This window comes from Abramis brama (assembly GCF_963993115.1).
Source record: "Abramis brama genome assembly, chromosome: 2".
NCBI classification, from domain to species: Eukaryota; Metazoa; Chordata; class Actinopteri; order Cypriniformes; family Leuciscidae; genus Abramis; species Abramis brama.
Genome location: NC_139964.1, coordinates 30710457 through 30731379, shown reverse-complemented (window position 1 = coordinate 30731379; position 20923 = coordinate 30710457). Strand labels below are relative to the sequence as shown.

Sequence of the window (20923 nt, the reverse complement as noted above, 5' to 3'; positions counted from 1 at the left end):
ATATGGCTCACATGAGAACCGTTATTCTCAAGTGTCACATTCCATAAACATTCATAAAGAAAGTCCCAATGTTCACTTATAACGGCCTCTTGAAAATGCCAAGGGGTAAGTGAGGGAGAACACCGATGATTATTTGGTCTGTCATGCCATATGTTTGAATATTTGTGTTTTTCCTGTCACGGTGATGTTTCTCCATCAGTGAAGGCGAATCTAGAAGCTGATGTTTCACAACCAAAGTGTGGAGCATGAAAACCCAGCAAAGATCCTGACTACACTTATATTTTCACACTTTTTATATCTGGAATTTATATTTTGAGACTCAAATAGCACTTTAAATTGAGATTCTCTAAAGGTTGTGAACAAAGTACACAGGGCAAGTACTTGAGTAAACATACAGGTAAATATTACTCCAGTAAAAGTACTCAATTTCACTTTTACTTGAGTAAAAGTGCAAAAGTACTTGATATTTAATATACTTGTATATAAAAGTAAAAATACTGATGATGAACCATATATTTATTCTAGTCAGCTCAATCAGACCAGATCGTTGAATCAGTGAGTTGTTGACTCAAAAACAGTTGCAATTGGATCCAATTTGTGAATGAATTGTTCAATGTTATTTATGAACCAACTCAACTGATTCACATGAAAGAATAAACTCTCGTTCACGAATCAGACACTGCTTTTGCGAAATAACGAGGAACGATATGTTTTTATGGAATGTAGTGGTAAAAAGTATGATATTATGCTTTGTAATGTAGTGAAGTAATTTCAGGGCTGTTTGCTTATATGCTGTATTATATTACATACACAATGAAGTATTATAGATTGAACTCTTTAATGGCAGATTATTGTTTGCGGTAAATGGTTTGAACTCACCTGCACCATAGAGGTTTTAATGACTCGACTCACATCAAGTCTCCATTCGGACACATCAGGGTTGTGATCATCCAGATTGGATGAAAAGGCAAGAAGATGAGATCTGAAGTATTCTGTTATTGGAATATAACAAAAAGTCTTATATTCTTATAATTAAAAGGTGTTTTTTTTTAAATCACAAATCATTTTGGAGAGGCTCGTGTTGCAGCATTTGTTTTCAACACGTGAATTTACTGTATGAAATAGTGCTTGAAATGGGTTGTGAATGCATTTAATTTCGACTTCACTTTTCCATGACTCATTTCTGAGGATATCCAATGAGAAAAATGTGGCGTGGGGCTGAATATTTTTTTTTTTTATGCATGAAAAATTAATTGCAAAATGTGTTTAGTGTTCTCTACATGATGGGCATGGTTGAAAATGAAGAGACCTTGGTGATGTTGAATTTCTGAAATAATTTTGATTTTATTGTGGAGGTGCTGTTATATACATCTAATATTTATATCTTATTTTCAATTAGCAAAAAAACAACAAAAACACTGCTCTTTTTAGTTGAACTCACCATGGACAGCGACGGTTTTCCTGTCTTGTAGGATGTTATTCCCGGCGGAAACCTGCACAGTGACAACACTGATTCCCTCTCGAGAGAACGTGAAAGCCACACTCCCCTCCAGCGTGATCACGGGCTGTGAATACAGCGTGAAAGAGACTCTCAAGAGGATGCCCTGTCAGCGTATCGCATTGAAGATGCCAACTTTATTTACATGGCAGCCGGTGAGATAAAAACACACACAGAGTCATGCACAGGTGTCCAGTGAGTGACACATGGAGAATTTACCTCTGAATTATTTCCAAACCACCAGATATAGGTGACTGTTCCCACTTGGCTTGGCCAGAGAACCACCGTCAGATTGACTTCTTTATTTTTCACAGCGACAAAAGGGGCGGAGAGATGAACAGATTCCAGCTGACCTGCTCCAAGAGAGAAAGAAAAATAAAAGTGAGGTCGGTTAAGCCAGAGAGTGAAACAGTGTTCGCTAGTTCTCAAATCTTGTTGACTTCATCATACAGTATATTCAAACCTGCTGTGTTAAAGACAGATGAGAGAACCCGTTTGTTTTGTTTTAGTGACAAGACTCGGTAACACTTTAACTAACAATAGACTACCACTTCGACGGTCAACTAGCAGTCATTAGACTATTAGTAGACTCTCTGCTTAATATTTGCTAATACTTTATTTTGATGGTCTCCAAAAATGTTTTATTTTAAAATATATAATAAAAAGAAAAAAAGAAAAAGATCTTTTAACCATTTTCCCGCCATTGACGGAAATTTCCGGCTTTCCGTGTTTTTACTATTATATGGTAGGGGGCGCTATGACGCATCTTCTGAAAGAGTACCGAATCTCCTGATCAAAACGAGATGCAGAAACAAGAGATATCATATGTAAGCATATGCATATGTAAAATAACGCGATCATCAACATTAAACAGCATATGAATCAAAACTTCCTTATGTTAATGAATGAAATGTCGACCCAGGACGAGGTCTAGGACTGTGCAACCTTAGTGGCTGTTGATGGACTCGATCTACTCCATCTATGTATTTGGTCATCGTTCTGAATGATATGGATGTAGCCTTTGACAGAAACGGCATTTTCTCATATTTTTGCTCAAAATATTGTTCTTTATGAAACTTACCCACATTCAAGTGTTGATAAGAAAGTAATGGATGAAGCTAGAATAAAACTTTTTTGTTGTTGTTTGAAAGCAGAGGGACTGTTTTTTTTTTTGTTTTTTTTTATATATATTGCATATTCAGATATTCATACAACAAAATATTCTGGGGGCCATGACATTTTTGAGAAAATGATCAAATACGCTGGCGGTGACTGGTTTAAAAAAAAAAAAAAATGCTGGCAGGGAAAAGTTAAATTAAAATATTATTTCACAATATTACTGTTTTACTATATTTATGATCAAGTAAATGCAGTCTTGGTGAGCATAAGAGACTTCTTTCAAAAACATTAAGAAAAAAAAACAAACACTTTCCAACCCCAAACTTTTGAACTGTAGGCTAGTGTATATATTCTCATATAATTATATGTGGCCAAGTTATGGTGGAATGTGGTTCTTGTTTCAAAAACACTGAGTTATATTGAATGAGATGAATAAAAAAAGCCAAAAGAATACAAAGTTACAACACAAACTAAACATCCTCTTAATGATTCCTCCATATATTCATTCATTCACAAATACTTCTCTTAGGGACACAGAGCCATCTGCGTGTGAATTTCAGCTCATGCACCAAGGGGCCTATTTGCATTGCCTGGCACGACAGGACTGACAGATTGGAAGCGTTTCGTCTCCCTGATCAATATGTCAGTGTGGAGGCATCTGTCTGCCTGAATGTAGCGGGGGGTGGCAAGTTCACTGAGTAGGTGGACATGAGGAAAAGGCTGGAAATTTCAATGAAAATGCTCAGATAATTGCTGATATGTGATGAGCTTCCTATAGCACAAACACAGACTCAAACCACACACACACAAAAGATACAAGAACTCAGGCCATCTGTTCTTAGAATGTGCTAAAATAACATCTTCCAACATTAGTACAAGACTTTGTTACATAACAGGATAGAGTAGTCTGTTCAATTATTGGCATGAAGTCTAATTCATATTCTGGCCAAGAACCACCCACGTCGACAGGAAGAGGCCATTTGACCAACATGTGAAATGACCAACCACACTTTTTCTTCTTCTTCAAAACATTAAGGGGCAAGTACATCCAAAATGAAGCTTTTTGATGACTTTTCAAACCTTTTAGAGGAATAAATGCAGTTCAATAATGGTCTTAACTATATATTATAGAGGCAAAATATAGCTGCACTCACTTAAGCATTTTATATGAACTATTTGTTAAACCATATTAAACAAGCTAAAATGTGGTAACAATTAATTAATTCGGTAACACTTTATTTGGATAGTCCACTTTAGACATTCTAATAATAACTACAAGTAACTTTTCAACTACATGTCAAGTAGCAATCATTAGAGTATTAGTAGATTGTCTGCTTAATATCTGTAAACACTTTATTATGATTTTCCCTAAACAGACATTCTACTTACTATAACTACAAAGTAACTTTGCAAGTATGTTAACATTCTACAAACCCTAACCCTACCAGTCTACTAATATTCCAATAAGAATAAGTTGACATGTAGTTGCACATTAATGAGAGTTTACTGATATGTAGTTGAAAAATTACTTGCAGTTAGAAGACTATAGAAATAAACTGTAACCATTCATTTATTTATTTTAATAAAATACTACTCATAATGTGTACTAAGCATTTTCATATGAAGGAGCTTTAATTACAACACAACAGTAAATTGTAAACTGTATGTGTTTGATTCACTTAAAAACAATCATATACTGTATAAGAGTCATTTGTTTGGAAATCAGACCACACGGTCTGTGCTGTATGGTTTTAATTTATTGAGGAAAAAAAACGGACTTATAAGAGATTCATTTGTGAATCGGACTATCGAGGTTGTGTTGTATGTATTTGATTCACTAAACAGAATCGACTCATTAGAGTTAATTGTTAGGGAATCAGACTAAACTAGGCACACTGTCACTGCATCCAGAATCGAATACTTCCCTACTATATATGCGAAAAACCAGCAGAGAAATATGTCTGAATACATTGTATTTAAAAAACAAAACAAAAAATCTCTCCAGTATAAAATTGGTACGTTGTGTAAAAGTAAATCTGTCATACTGAAAAGAATGAAGTCTTTAGTTTTAGAATTAAATTCTACAGTTTTATAGCTGTTAATTATAAAGTTACCACTAAGTAAAGTTCATCAGACCTGTATGATACTTTGCATCCTCAAGACCTTTATCGTACACTAAAGTGTCTCTCGGCAATAATTAAAAGGGATGATTTTAATCTGGTGGTCCAGTTAGAGACTATGAGCTTGAAATCTATATCACTTAATGTGGAGTGCAATATGACCAAGGCCAAATGAGATCTTTCTGGTCAATAAAACATAAATGAGTTCAGAGTGCTCAGACCCAGTAGGTCTTTAAAATACATTAAGGATATAAAAGTGGAATACGATATGGCTGTCTGTTATGCATATTGTTACTCGCCCTCCCACATCTTGGCTTACATGTAATGTGTAGGAAGAGGAGCACAGTTTCAGAGCCCAGACTGTTCTCCGCCGTGGCTGACACTCGGTAGATTCCCACATTCTTGTAGATGTGTTTAATGCCATCTTCAATAGAGCTCACGTTGGAGTAGGTGAAGGCGTTTCCATCACCGAAATCCACTGTGATGCTGGTTTTCGATCCATCACCCTGAGGAAAAAGGTAATAACATGAAACATCATTGAGTCTGACTGAAAAAACAAAAAACAAACAGCCGGGCTGGTTTTGCTGGCGAATCTCAAAAATGTTCTTTAGTTAGAGTTCTTTCTGAATTTTTTTTTTCTAGGCAGGAGCCAAAACCTGTTCCTGACTACGACATTGCCAAAGCTCTGAGTACGATTCATTCAGCTGTCAGTTCCCTTTCAGTCGTCGACTGATTGGAATCACGCTTAGGGAGCCTGTCATCTTCGGGTATTGATAAAACGAGCCAATGCACACATTGGCGTGCAAGCTTTGCATCCACGCTCCGCCCCGCAGTGCGGGTATAAATACGGAAGTGGATGCACGCGCCACTTGTCTTTAGCTTTGGAGCCGATCGGTTTTCATGACGGTGTCTCTGAAGAGTGTTGACGAGTGTGTCGGTGCTTCTTCTGGAAGTCTCTACCGGAGCTGGTGGTTCTACAGCGCGAGTGCAGCAGTGGTCGCGAGCCTTCTGAGCTCTCAGCTGCTGTTTTAACAGCATTCCTTTTTGTGTTTGTTTGTCTGACGGCCGGTTGAGGGCGAAGAAAGTATTTGCGCACATCACGATGCAGTGGATGGAAATCCGTGGGAAAGTACGACTTGATCGTCAGGTTCCTGAGGGGTGCGAGGAGACTGAATCCACCTCGCGCCCCCTCTATACCCTCTTGGGAGCTGAGTTAAAAGTTCTGTCTTTAAAAACAGTTCTCCTGCTTGCTTGGCCTCTATCAAGAGGGTAGGGGACTTGCATACATTTTCGGTCAACGAATCGTGCCTGGAATTTGGGCTAGTTAACTATCACGTTATCCTGAGACCCCGGTCTGGATATGTGCCCAAAGTTCCTACCTCTCCCCTTAAAAGTGACCAGGTGGTGAACCTGCAAGCGCTGCCCTGGAGGAGCCAGACCCAGCCCTGGCTTTTCTCTGTCCCGTCCGCTCCTGCAGAGCTCGTGTCTTTCCCTTGGCAGAGCCCCGTCTGCGTCACTGACCGGTGTGTCTACCCCCTGTTATAGGCTGGAGCCACCTCAGTGACATCCCATATGTTGTACTGCCCGGTAACGCCTAGTCCATATGTGTATCCTCCACATGTAAACCTCCCTACGGGCAGGATGTTGCTTCCGCAGCCTATTCCTTTCCAACGAAAGGGCACGCTTTCCCAGTGTTAACAAGTCTTACTGAGTGGGTCTTGCGGAACAGCAGTGACTTCCCTGGCCTAAGCCCTGTCCTTTCTCCACCTCAATAATGCGGGGGGATCAGGAGGCTTTTGTCTAGGCACTAGAAGGTGGCAACACTAGTGGCGTTTTAATAGGGATCGTCGAACTACGTATAGGGACTACGTATAGGGACTACGTCGAACATGAGCAACTGAAAGGGAACGTCTCGGTTGCGTATGTAGGGAACGGAGACGTAGTCCCCAACCACTGACTCCGGGCTCCGCTGAGCGTGGATGCAAAGCTCGCACACCAATGTGTGCATTGGCTCATTTTTTCAATACTCGAAGATGACAGGCTCCCTAAGCGTGATCCCAATCAGTCGTCACGTCGACTACGTCGCCGTCCCCTCCTTCAGGGAACGAGGGTTACATACGTAACCGAGACGTTCATCTGCTTTGGAGGGCGTCTTCGCTGCCCAGAGCGGAGATCTACCATGGGAAAACATTGCTCTTGTGCAGGCAAAACGCTCTCAAAGAAGTTCTCAATAGAGATGCGCGGATGGGCTATTATTTCATCCGCAACCGCATCACAAAACTCATCATCCATCCGCCATCCATCCGCACCAACGTTTTTGACCAATTTTCAAAACCGCACCCGCCCGCCATCCGCTGATTGGTGTATACATATATTTTTCATTTGATTGGTTCAACCGCCCGCCACCCGCCTGAATTTAATTAAAATATTATTTTTCATCACGTCATCCGCCCGTTCCGCGGTTTATCCGCGGCTGTAACCGCCAACCGCGCATCTCAGAACTTCTCAAATCTCAAACATAAAACATGCCTATTTTATGGTAAGGATGAGAATTATCTCTGTTCTTTGGGGGTTATCAGTAGATTCAATATAACTTCACAAACCAGTTTACATTTTTTAATTGGAGTAAACCCACTACCGTTCAAAAGTTTGGGGTCAGTAAGATTGAAAAAAAGGGGGCATTTAACTCTTTCCCCGCCATTGCCGGAAATTTCCTTCATTTGTGAGAAAACGCTTCCCCGCCATTGACGGAATTTTCTGGCTTTCCTTGTTTTTACTGTTATACAGTAGGGGGCGCTATTACACATCTTCTGAAAGAGTACTGAATCTCCCGATCAAAACACAGGTGAAGAAGCAGCAGAAACAAGCGATAGCATATGTAATCATATGCATATGTAAAATAACGCAATCACCAATATTCAAAAGCATATAAATCAAAACTGGCAAATGTTATTGAATGAAATGTCGATCAAGGATGAGGTCTAGGACTGTGAAAGCTTTGGGGCTGTTGATGGATTTGATCTTCTCCATTTGTGTTTTGATCATCGCTCTAAATACGTTCCAGATGTAGTCTTTGACAAAAACGTGATTTTCTCAGCTTTTTGCTCAAAATGTTTTTTTTGTTTTTTTTTTTAATTTACCCATATTTAAGTGTTGATAAAAAAGAATACATGAAACTAGAATAAATATTTTTTTGTGAAAACGGTCACGTATTTTTTCTTTACAAAGTGACATCGCCACCTACTGGCCAGGAATGAATAATACAGCTTTTTTAATAATTTTCGCGGATCCGTGTGAATGGGTTGTTTTGACAACGTTGTCATCTGTATGCGAAAAATGCCAAGGAAAAACGTTTCTGTTTCAAGTACATCGTTGTCGTGTAAATGTACCCTAAACAGGACAGTGACAGTTTTAAACATGTTTCAAAATATTTCTTGAGCAGCAAATCATCATATTAGAATGATTTCTGAAGGATCATCTTACACTGAAGACTAGAGTAATGATGCTGAAAATTCAGCTTTGCATCCCAAAATATATTAAAATAGAAAACAGTATTTCAAGGCAGAGGAAATAACAGTACCTTTGTTTACTTTGCGCTAATAGGAGTTAGATGCTATTTGAAATATTTCAGCAAAAGAAACATATGATTTTGTCAGTGAAAAGCAGTGCAGGGAACACTGAATCTGTCTGTACCTCCTCCAGGAACACAAGTAAGGTGACGTTGCTGGCCAGAGTAGCTGTTAGCTTCCCTTCGCTGGTCACTAAGTGGAGGCCGCGGGGAGCCTGGCTAGGGCACAGCTGCCTACGAGCCATGTACTGCTCCATCACCCCACCGGTGCAGTTGTTAGACACCACCTTTCTGTACCTGCACACACACATACGCATAAAACGCATTCCCATTAAAACCTATTCTCAAAACGATTAAATTAGTGTGCTTATCTGTGACAGTGAAAACACACAAAATGTCTAATGAGTCACATCAAAATCATTTGAGAATACAGATGGTGAATTTTTTCATTAAAAATCTCTCACACACACAAGCTTTCTTAGCGATCTAAAATCTGTATATATATATATATATATATATATATATATATATATATATATATATATATATATCAGGGAACTACATAGCCTTTTCCATTGGTGGCACTTGCGCTACTAACTTTTTCAGTTACTGGCGCAAAACATGATTTGGTCGCACAAATTATTTATAGTAAGCCGCTCTGGATAATAATGAACAATAATGAAACTATTGCATACAGATGTGCTTTTTATTTTACTTGCCATCTTTTAAACCACATGCCTTCTTGTTTTTGTTTTCTTTAACATTGGTTGGGATAGATTTACTGCAATAGAAAATACAGTACACAATAAAGTGCAAAATGGATTTCAACATGCTATGGTTGGCACAGATGGGCAGACTCCTGAACTCTTAAGTAGTGATGCACAGATGTGAAAATTGTGGGCGATACAGATAACCGATATTAATATTGCTGTTATGGCCGATACCGATATCTCTGTATAGAAAACAAATTTACTGATAATCAAATAAAGAGATATTTTCCAAAACACTTGTTGTAAACACTTTTTTTTTTTTTTACTTTAAAAATGACTGATATTGGGCACCTTTACCTGTGTGCAAAATATGTCACACATAGGACACACATGCATTATATTGCATTGCATATAATGTGTGCTGGTCAACTTGTCTAACATTAAGAAACCCCTAGAAAACAGTAAAAAAAACAAAAAAACAGGAACATTGTGTACAATTAAGATAGGCTACTTAATTTATTATTCCAATATCCAAATATGATACTAAATAGCACAGGGAAAAGGGCTTCTATTTGTGGCGTGCTGTCTTTGCGTTTGAACATTGCACATTTTAAACAGGACACGCATTAGCTGAATAAATGTTAGCCAGTACAAACATATTTATAGAAAACAGTTGACAATGAAGGAGTCCAATAATAGCATAACGATTCACTTATTCTAAAAATAATATCAAGTATAAGTTAGACGAATCCGACATATAACGAGGGCTGTGTTAACAGTACGTCCGTCATTTAACGAATTTTAAAAACACGGATGGATAATACAAAATGCTTTCTGACATTTTGACAGAAAAAAAAAACAAGCAAGAACAAAATTTAAACTATAGCCCGTCAATTTTCATTTTACAATTATCTTCTCTCTCTGTGTGCACGCGTCCGTGTTTTGAGAGAGAGAGCTAGCTCGCGCAGCACTGATACAATGGTACGTTTTAATCTAAGTAAAGGTCGCGGGGCTGAAGCAAACTTGATGTGTTGAATGCTGAGAGCACGTTATAAAACGTATTCTTAAAATACACATTTCTGTTTTAATAAATGCTCATAGTAAATCATAGCATATTGCCTAAAACATAGGTACAAAAATAATCAGTGATACATTTGCGACCCATTAAAAATTAGGGTCGCAATGGCATTTCAAAAGGTCGCATATGCAACCATTTTGGTCGCAGTGTAGTTCCCTGTATATATATATATATATATATATATATATATATATATCTGGATATCTACTGTAAATGTACAGAGATGCTCTTCATCAATAATAAACAATTTATGAGTGGAACAGTTTTTTAATTAATTAAATTCAGTATAAAAATCTAAACGGACAATTTCTTTTTTTTATGGAATATTGCAGTGTTTATAATAAATGATTTATTTGTGCGCATCATTATTTTATTTTAAATTCATGTGCCCTTGTAATCTTCTCTTCTCTGATGACGTGTTTACTGGCGAGTGGGCGGGATCAACCTGTCACCCGCATAAGATCGACCAATAGCAAACCACAACCATCCAATCAGTTCCTGAGGAATAGAATCATGTCCTGCCCTACATTTTTTCTTGTTCAAGAAGTTGTTTTACTCAGATATACATAACAATAGTGAAGAAAAGATTACTACAACGTCCGTTTAATGCCGAACATATCTTAACTATCCAATTACGTAAATATATAACCCCTAATTGATCATTTTCTGCTCCTAGATACAACGTAAGTGACGTCTGATTAGAAAAGCAGCACAAATTAATTCACATAAAAACAAATTAGACATATTCCTGGAACAACATTACCATAAACCAGTCATTATTGATCCAGGAACATGTTCTGCATGTGTAAATCACTTTAAATGGTAAGATGCATGCGTCTCCCAAGATCTCACCCAGTGCTGTTGAGGAACGTGTGTTCTGTGATACAGGTCCGAGACATGGAGGAGGGGGGGAACCAGAATGCTGGAGTACATTTCCCATCAGTCTTTCTCTCGAAACCATAATCACTGTAACAAAAAACAAAAAAACACTTGGTTAGAACACTGGGACCACAAAACCTATCAGTCCTCCATTTATTGTTTATAGGATCATTGACTTCTAATTACTAATAGGTCATTTTAACTCACTTTTCTTAAAAACAACTAGCAGAATTAGCACTGTAAGATCCCCTGAAGGAACTCAGGTTCAAGTGCTTTCATCACCAGGACTCAATTATGATATTTCATTGCAGGGCTTGAACCTACAACCTTTCAGTCACTAAACCCAGATCTCAAACCACTAAGATAAAATCCCACTGGTCTGTCATTCATCATTACTGGAGAAGGCCATCATAACATTTGTCTTTCATAACTCACAGACTAATAAAAAAAAAATCCTGCCTTTTTTTTTTTCAAAGATAGTATTTATAATGAGAAATAATATTGAATTTAATACAAGAGGTCAGAATGTTATAATCACCCAGCTATGATTAATTAGACTGAATACTTTTCACCATTATGTGGAATTAGTTATATTAGCTGTATTAGTACATGTTATGTCTACATTATAATGATTGAAATGGAATAAATAATGAATATTTTAATTATAATATATTTACCAAGGGGGCAAATAATTCTGACCAGCACTATATATATATATATATATATATATATATATATATATATAGTGCTGGTCAGAATTATTTGCTCCCTTGGTAAAAATGTAGAAAATGTAGGTGTTAATTATTTTTGGATGCAAGTATTTTTCTTCTGCTGTCAACATTTTTTATGCCGTTGAATTCAAACATATGTTCATTTTATCTCTAGATTATTAGTTATTAAATGTTGACATGAATAACAGATGCTAGTGCTTGAACTGGCAAAAAAACAACAACGTATAATTAATTTGTCAAGAAAATTAATAAATATGGTCAGAATTATTTCACATTATGAAATAAATGTTTTTCTCCAAAACATATTGGGAACAATTATTTTCCCCCTTTTATTAAATACTTTTTGTAACTTCCTTTTTCCAAGATAGCAGCTCTGAGTCTTCTCCTCTAATGCCTGATGAGTTTGGAGAACATCTAACAAGAGATCAGAGAGCATTCCTCCATACAGAATCTCTCCAGATCCTTCAGATTCCCAGAACCGTGTTGCCGCTGCTTCTCTTCAGTTCAGCCCACTCATTTTCTATAGGGTTCAGGTCAGGGACTGGGATGGCCATTGCAGATGCTTGGTTTTGTGCTCAGTGACCCATTTTTGTTTGCATCTGCAATGGCCATTCCAGTCCCTGACCTGAACCCTATAGAAAATGATTGGGCTGAACTGAAGAGAAGTTTAATATGTTTGAATTCAACGGCATAACAATTTTTGACAGCTGAAGAAAAATACTTGCATCCAAAAATAATTAACACCTACATTTTCTACATTTTTAGACCTAACCGTCAGACAACAAAAGCCAAAGTTGTTTGTCCAACAATGCAACTCAACACCCCAATCAAGAAAACAAATTACACTAATTACCACAAGTTCCACAGATGCAGCCAGTTTGTGTTGGTAAACGCACAGCGTTTCACTGCCTGATTAACAACTTCACACTTGTTCCACGCGGCCTCGAGGGGCCTGCAAATTTGGAACTTTCCAGAACGGCGACATTAATAACTTTGATAATTCAGGGGGAAATGAAGGGAGAGGCCACATTTACATGACGAGGAGGAGTGTCAGGAATACAAATGGAGGGTTTAAGCCGCAAAGCGCGAGGCATGAAATCCTACAGAAGAAAGGGTGGTGGTGACAGATGGAACAGTACCACTGAGGGACTACGTATTTTCAAGAAGAAACACGTCAATTTCAATCTATCTCTGTTTTTACGCAGCTTGACCGGTTTCCACATACTGTAGCAAAAATCTTCTCTTCTGCAATGCTAATCTGATGAGGACTAGCCACAACTATTCCTTTATTCTGTCTTAATAAAATACTGGCTACAATGCAAAATTAAAATTGGTCAACATTTCTCTTTCATTGCTCCGGAGACTTAATGGAGATTTCAGCAATGATTCATTTAAAGTCCCCCTGTGGTGAAAATCAAGCTTTTAATGTTGTTTATATGTCTATGTGTTGTTTTTAATATGCTTTTAAGACAAACCATGTGCAAATTCACAAGTCAACACCATTGCTGAGTGTTTTCTCCTTAAAACTGCAGTGAACCAAAGACAGTCTCAAAAACGCGGTTTGAAATCGCTGCTGTTTATGATGTCAGAAACTACCTTGTAACCAATCCTGTCAATATGTGTGATCAGAGATACATTGAGATACTCATCAACGAGTGGATCTCTGAGCTGGTGTGAGTGAGTGGAGGCGGGGCTAATTTGCATATTCATAGAACCACGTATACTAAATGAGGCAAGGGTGTAGAGTTACATTCAAGCTATTTTAAGGCATGAAGACGTTTTTTTCAAGGAAAAAAACTTTTAAATATGTCATTTTGGTGTTCAAAGGTGAGTTTTTAGAGATACAATTATTGACTACAGGGGGACTTTAAGCATTAACTTTGTCTCAGATCCTTATCCTAAAATTTCCTTAGACTGTTGACATGCACTACTGTTCAAAAGTTTTGAGTCAGTAATATTTTTTTAAAAGGTTTTTGAAAGTCTCTTCCTTAGCTTACAAAGGCTGCATTTATTTGAAGAAGAAAAAAAAAACATTAATATTGTGAACAATTATTACAGTTTAAAATAACTTTTTTTATTTGAATCTATTTTGAAACATAATTTATTCCTGTGATGCAAAGCTGAATATTCAGCATTATTACACCAGTCTTCAGTGTCACATGTCTTCAGTGAAGCATCATATTCTTCAGAAATAATTTTAATATGCTGATTAACTGCTCAAGAAACATTTCTTATTATTATCATTGTTGAAAATGTTTGTGAAAACAGGGTTTTCACGGTTATTTGATTAATAAAACTAGCAAAAGATAATTTATTTGAAATATAAATCTTTTGTAACATTGTAAATGTCTTTACTGTCATATTTGATCAGTTGAACGTGTCCTTGTTGAATTAAAATATCATTTTTATTATTATTATCTTACTGAGCAAGTATCTGCTACAGCAAAGTAGCTCAATATGTTTTACACAACCCAATCTCAGGGCAATTCGTACGTATTTTACGAGGTGGCTAATTCGTACGAATTCATACGACCTCACTCGTACGAATTTGTACGATTTTTGCTAAATCGCACATATATTTTACGAGTTGCCCAATTCGTATGAATTCGTACGAATTACCTACCCCTGACCCCGCCCCTAAACCTAAGCATCACTGGGGTTTAGACAAATCGTACGAATTCGTACGAGTGAGGTCGTATGAATTCGTATGAATTAGCCACCTTTTCCTAATTCGTACAAATTCGTTTTAGAACATAGCCTGAATCTTAGAAGAAAACCATTTGTTTGCTTACCATTCAAAGTCCGACTCAGTGCAGTCACACGGCTCGGAAATCATCGTGACAGAGTAGGTTTTACCCATAACACACCTTGCTATGGCCTTCAGCTTTCGGTAGACTCTTTTGACTCCCATGAGGCAGCGTTCACCCTGCAAGGAGGATTTCAACAACATATACATACAGTACATGCCTACACATACACATTTTCTACAATAAAATTGGCATACAGCATTCTCATTCAGGTTTATTTTAGTTCTCGCATGAATAATTCATAACAATGACGCATGTGTGTATCACCCTGAATTTAGAAAAAAGAGAGACTGGAAGGAAGATGAGAGAAAATAGGAAGAGAGAAAAAAAATGTTTCCACTCATTGTACTACGTTGTTCTATATTTCATATCTCACATCCAAACTCTGCAGAGTTCATTTTGTGAAAGGTTTCAGGGTATTATACCTCTCACTCACATTTCTGCTATCCAAATAGTACAGTTTTATTTCGGGCATCGGATTTGTTTCAAAGCTTGTTTCTGCCACAACATAATATAAAAAATAAATATATAAAAAGATAATTGCGACTTTATCTCACAATTCAGATTTTTCCTTTTTTCCTCAGAAATGTGAGATATATAGTCGCAATTCTACGGAGCCCCTAAAGGGACCTTTGCAAAAATAAAAATATACAGACTTTCACGTGCTCATGAGAAACTATCGCAATTCTGACATTATTTCTCGTTTTTTTTATTTATGAAAACTGTGATATAAACACAATTGAGTCTTAGAAAGTCTTAATTGTGAGATATAAACTCGCAAAATTGCGTGGAATTTTTTTTTGCAATTCTAACTTTATTTCTCGCAATTGTGATTTTTTTCCCCCCTTTAGAATTGTGGGATATAAACATGCAATTGTGAGAATATTTTTTGCAATTCTTTTTTTTTCTCAGAATTGTGAGACTCACATTTGCAAGTATTAAAGTCCGAATTGTGGGATAGAGAAAAAAAAAAATATTGTTTAATTTTTTATTCCCTGGCAGAAACAACCTTCCAATTTCCATATTTGGATAAGAGACAAACATAAATTACTTAATTGGAGAAATTGAGAGATGAAACCATGCTGATGACCTGGGTCTGTGGTGGAGTAGCGAGTTTGATGTGTCAATTAAACTCGAGGTTCTGTGGAGTGCGGACTGGATCGACTTCATCCCTAGAGCTTCCGAACAAATGTTTTTTTTGGGGGGCGCGGACTGATGGGGCAGTGAACCCAAGGAGTCAGTCCTAGAGCTCCTCCTGTCCGATTTTAGGGAAAAATTGGGTCTATTGGAGACGTCAAATAGATTTTTTAGGCGCGTCGAAAGATCACCACAGACACAATAAAATCCACATGGGATAATATCACAGTATAACAAGCAGCTGTACAAAATGATACACCAGTGTTAAATTGTTTAAAGGTACCTGAGGGGGATTTACTCATGATGGTCAAAGGAAAACTGTGGTGAGACTCTAGAGACGTCTAGAGTTATATAGGCGCGCCGAGGGAAAAACCACAGAAAAGACTGACCATCATGGGAAAATCTCAGAGTATCCACTGTACGTCCGACTGACTGCACTGTACTATTCCTTGTGATTCTAAACTGATCTCAAATGGCACTGAGAATTGGGTAAGAGAGAAACATAAACCAGTTAATTGGGGAAATTGAAAGATGCAAAATAAGATACACCGGTGTTTTGCCAGATGAGAAGCTTATTCTATGTATCATCTTTGTACTACTTTAATTTAATTTTACTCTAATTCATTCCTTTTATAACTGTTTTAATTCCCCTTGCTTTTATTGTGTGCTTATTTTCTATGCAAAGCACTTTGAATTGCCATAGTGTGATATTTTAATTCCTTTCTATGTAAAGCATTTTGAATAACTGTTTTAATTTTCCTTGCTTTTATTTTGTGATTATTTTTATTCCTTTCTATGTAAAGCACTTTGAATTGCCATAGTGTATGAAATGTGCTATATAAATAAACTTGCCTTGTGCTAGTTAAATTTAACCCTTGAAAACCCTGTAACACCTTAGATGTTCCCAGTAAAAAATAGCTTATAAATCTCTTGTTCTGTCAGGACCACTATCGCCAAATACGATTGACAGTCAGCATATAGTTAGGATTGGCGGTATGGTTCTGTTCTGGGCAAGAACTCCCTGTGCATCCATGCAGCCTAGCATGGGATAAGAGCACAATATCCCCCCTTAGGGTAAACAGAACAGAACCAAAAAGAATATATTGCAGATATCATTAATGTCAATATTTTAATGTACAACGTAATTCGATAATTTAGTCTGATTCAAAGGGGAATCAGAATGCCAAATCCTGACTGGAAGAGAGGTGGAGCTGGGGATGGAGGAGGGTAATTCGCTCCTGAGAAACGCAATAGCTGCTGATAATACTGAAGGAGCTTATATATGTATACAGTGATAGGCGTCATATTCCTATAGGTAGACATGTATCCGCTGAGAGACAGCTGATGTGAGCTTGACTAACGTGACCTAACAGAACTGATGCTACACTTGATTTATGTTATATTATCACCAAATATTGGATTCAATCTTTTAGTCAACTTGTTTTCTTTCAATTAGGACAGGTTTTGCATTTCTTTTTTGGAAGAGACTCAGCTTATGCACCTCCGTTTTTGAGTGAAAAAAGCATAATTTCTGGACAATTTTATCAATATTCAACAAAATATGGAAAGAAAATTGCACTGTTTATCACACTAGCGTGCTTTAATGTTTAACCAGGAGTTTGTTTTGAGCGAATCCTGGGAAAGCATGTCAGGACCAGTTTAGGAAGGAATCTCATAAGATGTTCCAAACAACAAGAAGCCATTGCGACACGCTCTTTAGTTCGATCTAAATCTTTAGGACTCAATGGAGGGTTTATTACGGTGGAAAGACATGACAAAGCAGAAAGGTATCTGATCAAAACTTTACTGGGCTCCCTTAAATGTAAGGCTTGAGATGCATAATAGAAAGTGAGTTGAGGACACTAAGGACATCAAGCTGGGAAGATTCGTTTAGAGGCCGTGCGATTGTCGCAAAGGAGACCAAAGGAACTTGGAGCAATTTTTTTTGTACCTTTTAATCAAATCTAAAGGGTTTTTTGTTGTTGTTGTTGTTGTTGTTGTTGTTGCTGTTGCATGAGACACACCTTCCAGCTTGCAAACTTTTCAAAGGTCACATGAACTCCACATGAAAGATGAAAGAAAATCTGACAAAAGTTTTATGCTTAAAAAAACAGCAGTCTAAGAAAGAGAGTAAACCTGATATACAACTATGTGTGAAACAAGGATGTAACCAAGTATTCAGATTGGATATCCAGATGATAAAATGATTTCTCACCTGGTCATGTAAATCCCACGGGACATAGTCAGACTCTATGCATCTTCTGTTAAAGATAGACCTGAAGTCTATCTTTACCAGCTGCCATTCTGAGCGGTGACTGACATGACCAAAGATCCTGCAAACAAAGGCAGAACTTCAGCCACTGTATGTCTGGCATATCCAAACTCTAATGATTAGAACCACGTAGAGCAGACAGGGAAAAGAAATGCTTAGCAATGTTATCCGAGTCAAACCACATCAGTGGAAACCAGCGTCAGACTGTCAACAAAAAGTCTGAAACTCACATCGAGAGAGTTTGACACTCAAGAACAGGGTGACACTTTTAGGGCCTGTCAGAAAGACAGCAGAAAGTATCTAGGAATATCCTACAACGGAAAAACTTCATGAAATAATACTCAAAATAATTTTAGGTTGAGCTGGATTCAGAGGATTATGATGTGAAATGAGAACTGGCACGATGGTTTTTAAAGATTTCTCTTTTAAAATAGGTGATTTGATACTGGAAGGTCTATAAAAATCTCACTTGATTTATCATTGCTTTATTTTTTATCGCCAGGCATCGTCAAGCATTTCATATTTACACTTTTAAACGCTTACAATTTATTCTTGTGGAAGTAAAACAGGTAATTTTGAGAAAGTTTAAAATAGGACATAAAGTCACACGGTGACATATACGTCACAAATATGAGAAAATAAAGTAGAACTTGTGGGATTTAAAGTCTTAAGTAAAAAATGTAAGTTAAAATTGTGAGATGTAAACTCACTATTGTTAACAATATTTTATTTTATTTTATTTTATTTTATTTTATTTTATTTTATTTTATTTTATTTTATTTTATTTTATTTTATTTTATTTTATTTTATTTTATTTTATTTTATTTTATTTTATTTTATTATTTTATTTTATTTTGGGAAACGATTAATCACATCCAAAATAAAATATTGTGTTTACATAATATATGTGTGTGTCCTGTGTATAATTATTTTGTATATATAAATACACACATATGCATTTATATATGTAAGAAATATTTGCATGTATAAACTGTATGTATGTATATATATATATATATATATATATTCATTTATACATAATTTATATTATATATAAATATAAATATTTTATATAACACATTTTTCTTAAATATATACATGCATGTGTGTGTATTTATATATACAAAATAATGATACATATTTCATCAAGCACTATTTTCACATTCCAGAACAATCAAAATGTATTAGTCCTGAATATTCACAATACATACGTCATAATGAGCGTCTCCTCGCCTGGTTCGCCCAAGACTCCATCCACGAACAGGGGAGATGAAGTGAAACTGTATTTGTTCCACACTCTCCCCTCATCAAAGCTCAACCTGCATAGAAACCAGCAGCACACACCTGAAACTACGATATAGTTTAATAAAGACTGCAACACAGCTGGCAAATAATTCAAACAGAACTTTACTGCACCTTTCCGACATTTCATCTAGATTACTAGACACAAGTATTACACAGTCTACTGGGTTTAATGAGAACGTTCACACTTCCTTTGATTATGTGATTCAGCTTGGTGTGATTGCATTGACTCATCTTTTATGCACATATGCATGACATATTAATAATGATACTGGCGTGGGATTACCAGAGGTGCCTGATGGGAAGAGGGGTGTGTCTAATAGCTACTAAAGCTCCGCCTTGGTCCAGATACAGAACACTGTACTCTTCGTCAAATATCTGAAACAGACATAGTTCAACTGTTAAACATTTTGGGGAAAAAAGTGCATGTATGTGTGTTTGTGCCCTAGATGTCCAAAACAAATAAATAAATAAAGTAAATACATAGTAAGTAAGTAAATACATTTATAAATTGTATGCTGTTCCGTTAATTTTGATATTCCCATTACATGCTGAAGGATTGCATAAATTATAAAAATGTATACAATGTAAAATTATTATTTAGTTTTCGCACAGGGGTACGTTTTAAATAATGGTAATACTTTGGATTGATAAGATGTTGCCATATTTATCATATCACCAGCATGCAAACTTCTAAAATGAAAAACAGGCAATTCATTCATAAATAATAAATAATTTATTTCAGGTGTTTCTTCGTGTGTTTTTTTTCTTTCTCCAATTAAAACATTAAACAATTATAACACACACAAACACACACACACACCTTTTTTCTTAGGAATGTTGTCTCAACTATTATAATAAATGTTTTTTTTTTTTTCTCAGCCCTTAATAACATGTTCCATTGATTGATTGATTGATTAGTGAGTATTAGCAATCTGATTATTCAATTATGTTTTATGATATTAGTTTGTTTTTCCTCATTTAAAGCATTCTGTCCTATTCGATAAAATGACATGAACTGGTAAGTGATCATCTAGAACGTCACCCTCTTGTAATCTAATGCAAAAGCTAGTTCCATTCTGTTTGATTCCGTTGTGATAATCTTCTTGTTGTTGTACATATACTTTATAATATACTTAGACTAAAAATATACTTTTTTCAAAATACAGAGCTCCGAAAAATGCCTAAAACAAATGATCCCCTCCAGTCACCATTACAGAATTGCTAGTGGTTGCAAACATGTAATTGCCTTACAGAGCATAAAATCCTGCCAGATGCTAGGCTGACCTACTGCAGAGTTGAACCGAAAATTGAAGCCCTCATTAGTATTTTCCATTTGTTTGCCCCAGAGCAGCGATAACTTCCCTGTATGTGCTGTGAATTCTTGCTGATATGAATTCCCGTTGAGTTTAGGCCTTGGGGCTTCAAGCATTTAGCAAGCGCTAGTCCGTTTAAGTGGAGAAAAACACCATCTGATTGGCTTAAGTACTTCACAGGCTAATTACGAGGCTAGTGTTTATGTTAGCGGGATACTGTGTGGGGTTTACTTTGTTTTCCTTTGGCAGTGAACTCACTGGAAAAGTTAGATCAACCAAGCTACAAGCCACACTGGAGAAATTATAACCGAGAAACGCAGCTGACCCCTGTCGCCCTGATCAACATAAATCTATAATAAATAAGGACGGCATATTTATGAAATCAT

General features: G+C 36.6%; 1 protein-coding gene across 3 annotated transcripts in view; it reads right to left on the bottom strand.

Moving 5' to 3' along the window:
• The window catches only part of sorcs1 (sortilin-related VPS10 domain containing receptor 1), a 218114-nt gene that overhangs the window by 11010 nt on the left and 186181 nt on the right, over positions 1-20923 (bottom strand). For all 3 annotated transcript variants that reach the window (XR_014603923.1, XM_084096285.1, XM_084096286.1), the window contains exons 13-22: positions 19508-19599; positions 19131-19238; positions 17863-17980; positions 14496-14629; positions 10946-11059; positions 8431-8602; positions 5057-5243; positions 1718-1851; positions 1442-1565; positions 880-992 (exon numbers count right to left, since the gene is read on the bottom strand). Coding sequence is in view for 2 of the 3 variants with exons in the window: in XM_084096285.1 (XP_083952411.1) it covers positions 880-992; positions 1442-1565; positions 1718-1851; positions 5057-5243; positions 8431-8602; positions 10946-11059; positions 14496-14629; positions 17863-17980; positions 19131-19238; positions 19508-19599 (1296 nt within the window). In the remaining variant the exon portion in view is untranslated. The remainder of the gene's footprint in view (positions 1-879; positions 993-1441; positions 1566-1717; positions 1852-5056; positions 5244-8430; positions 8603-10945; positions 11060-14495; positions 14630-17862; positions 17981-19130; positions 19239-19507; positions 19600-20923) is intronic.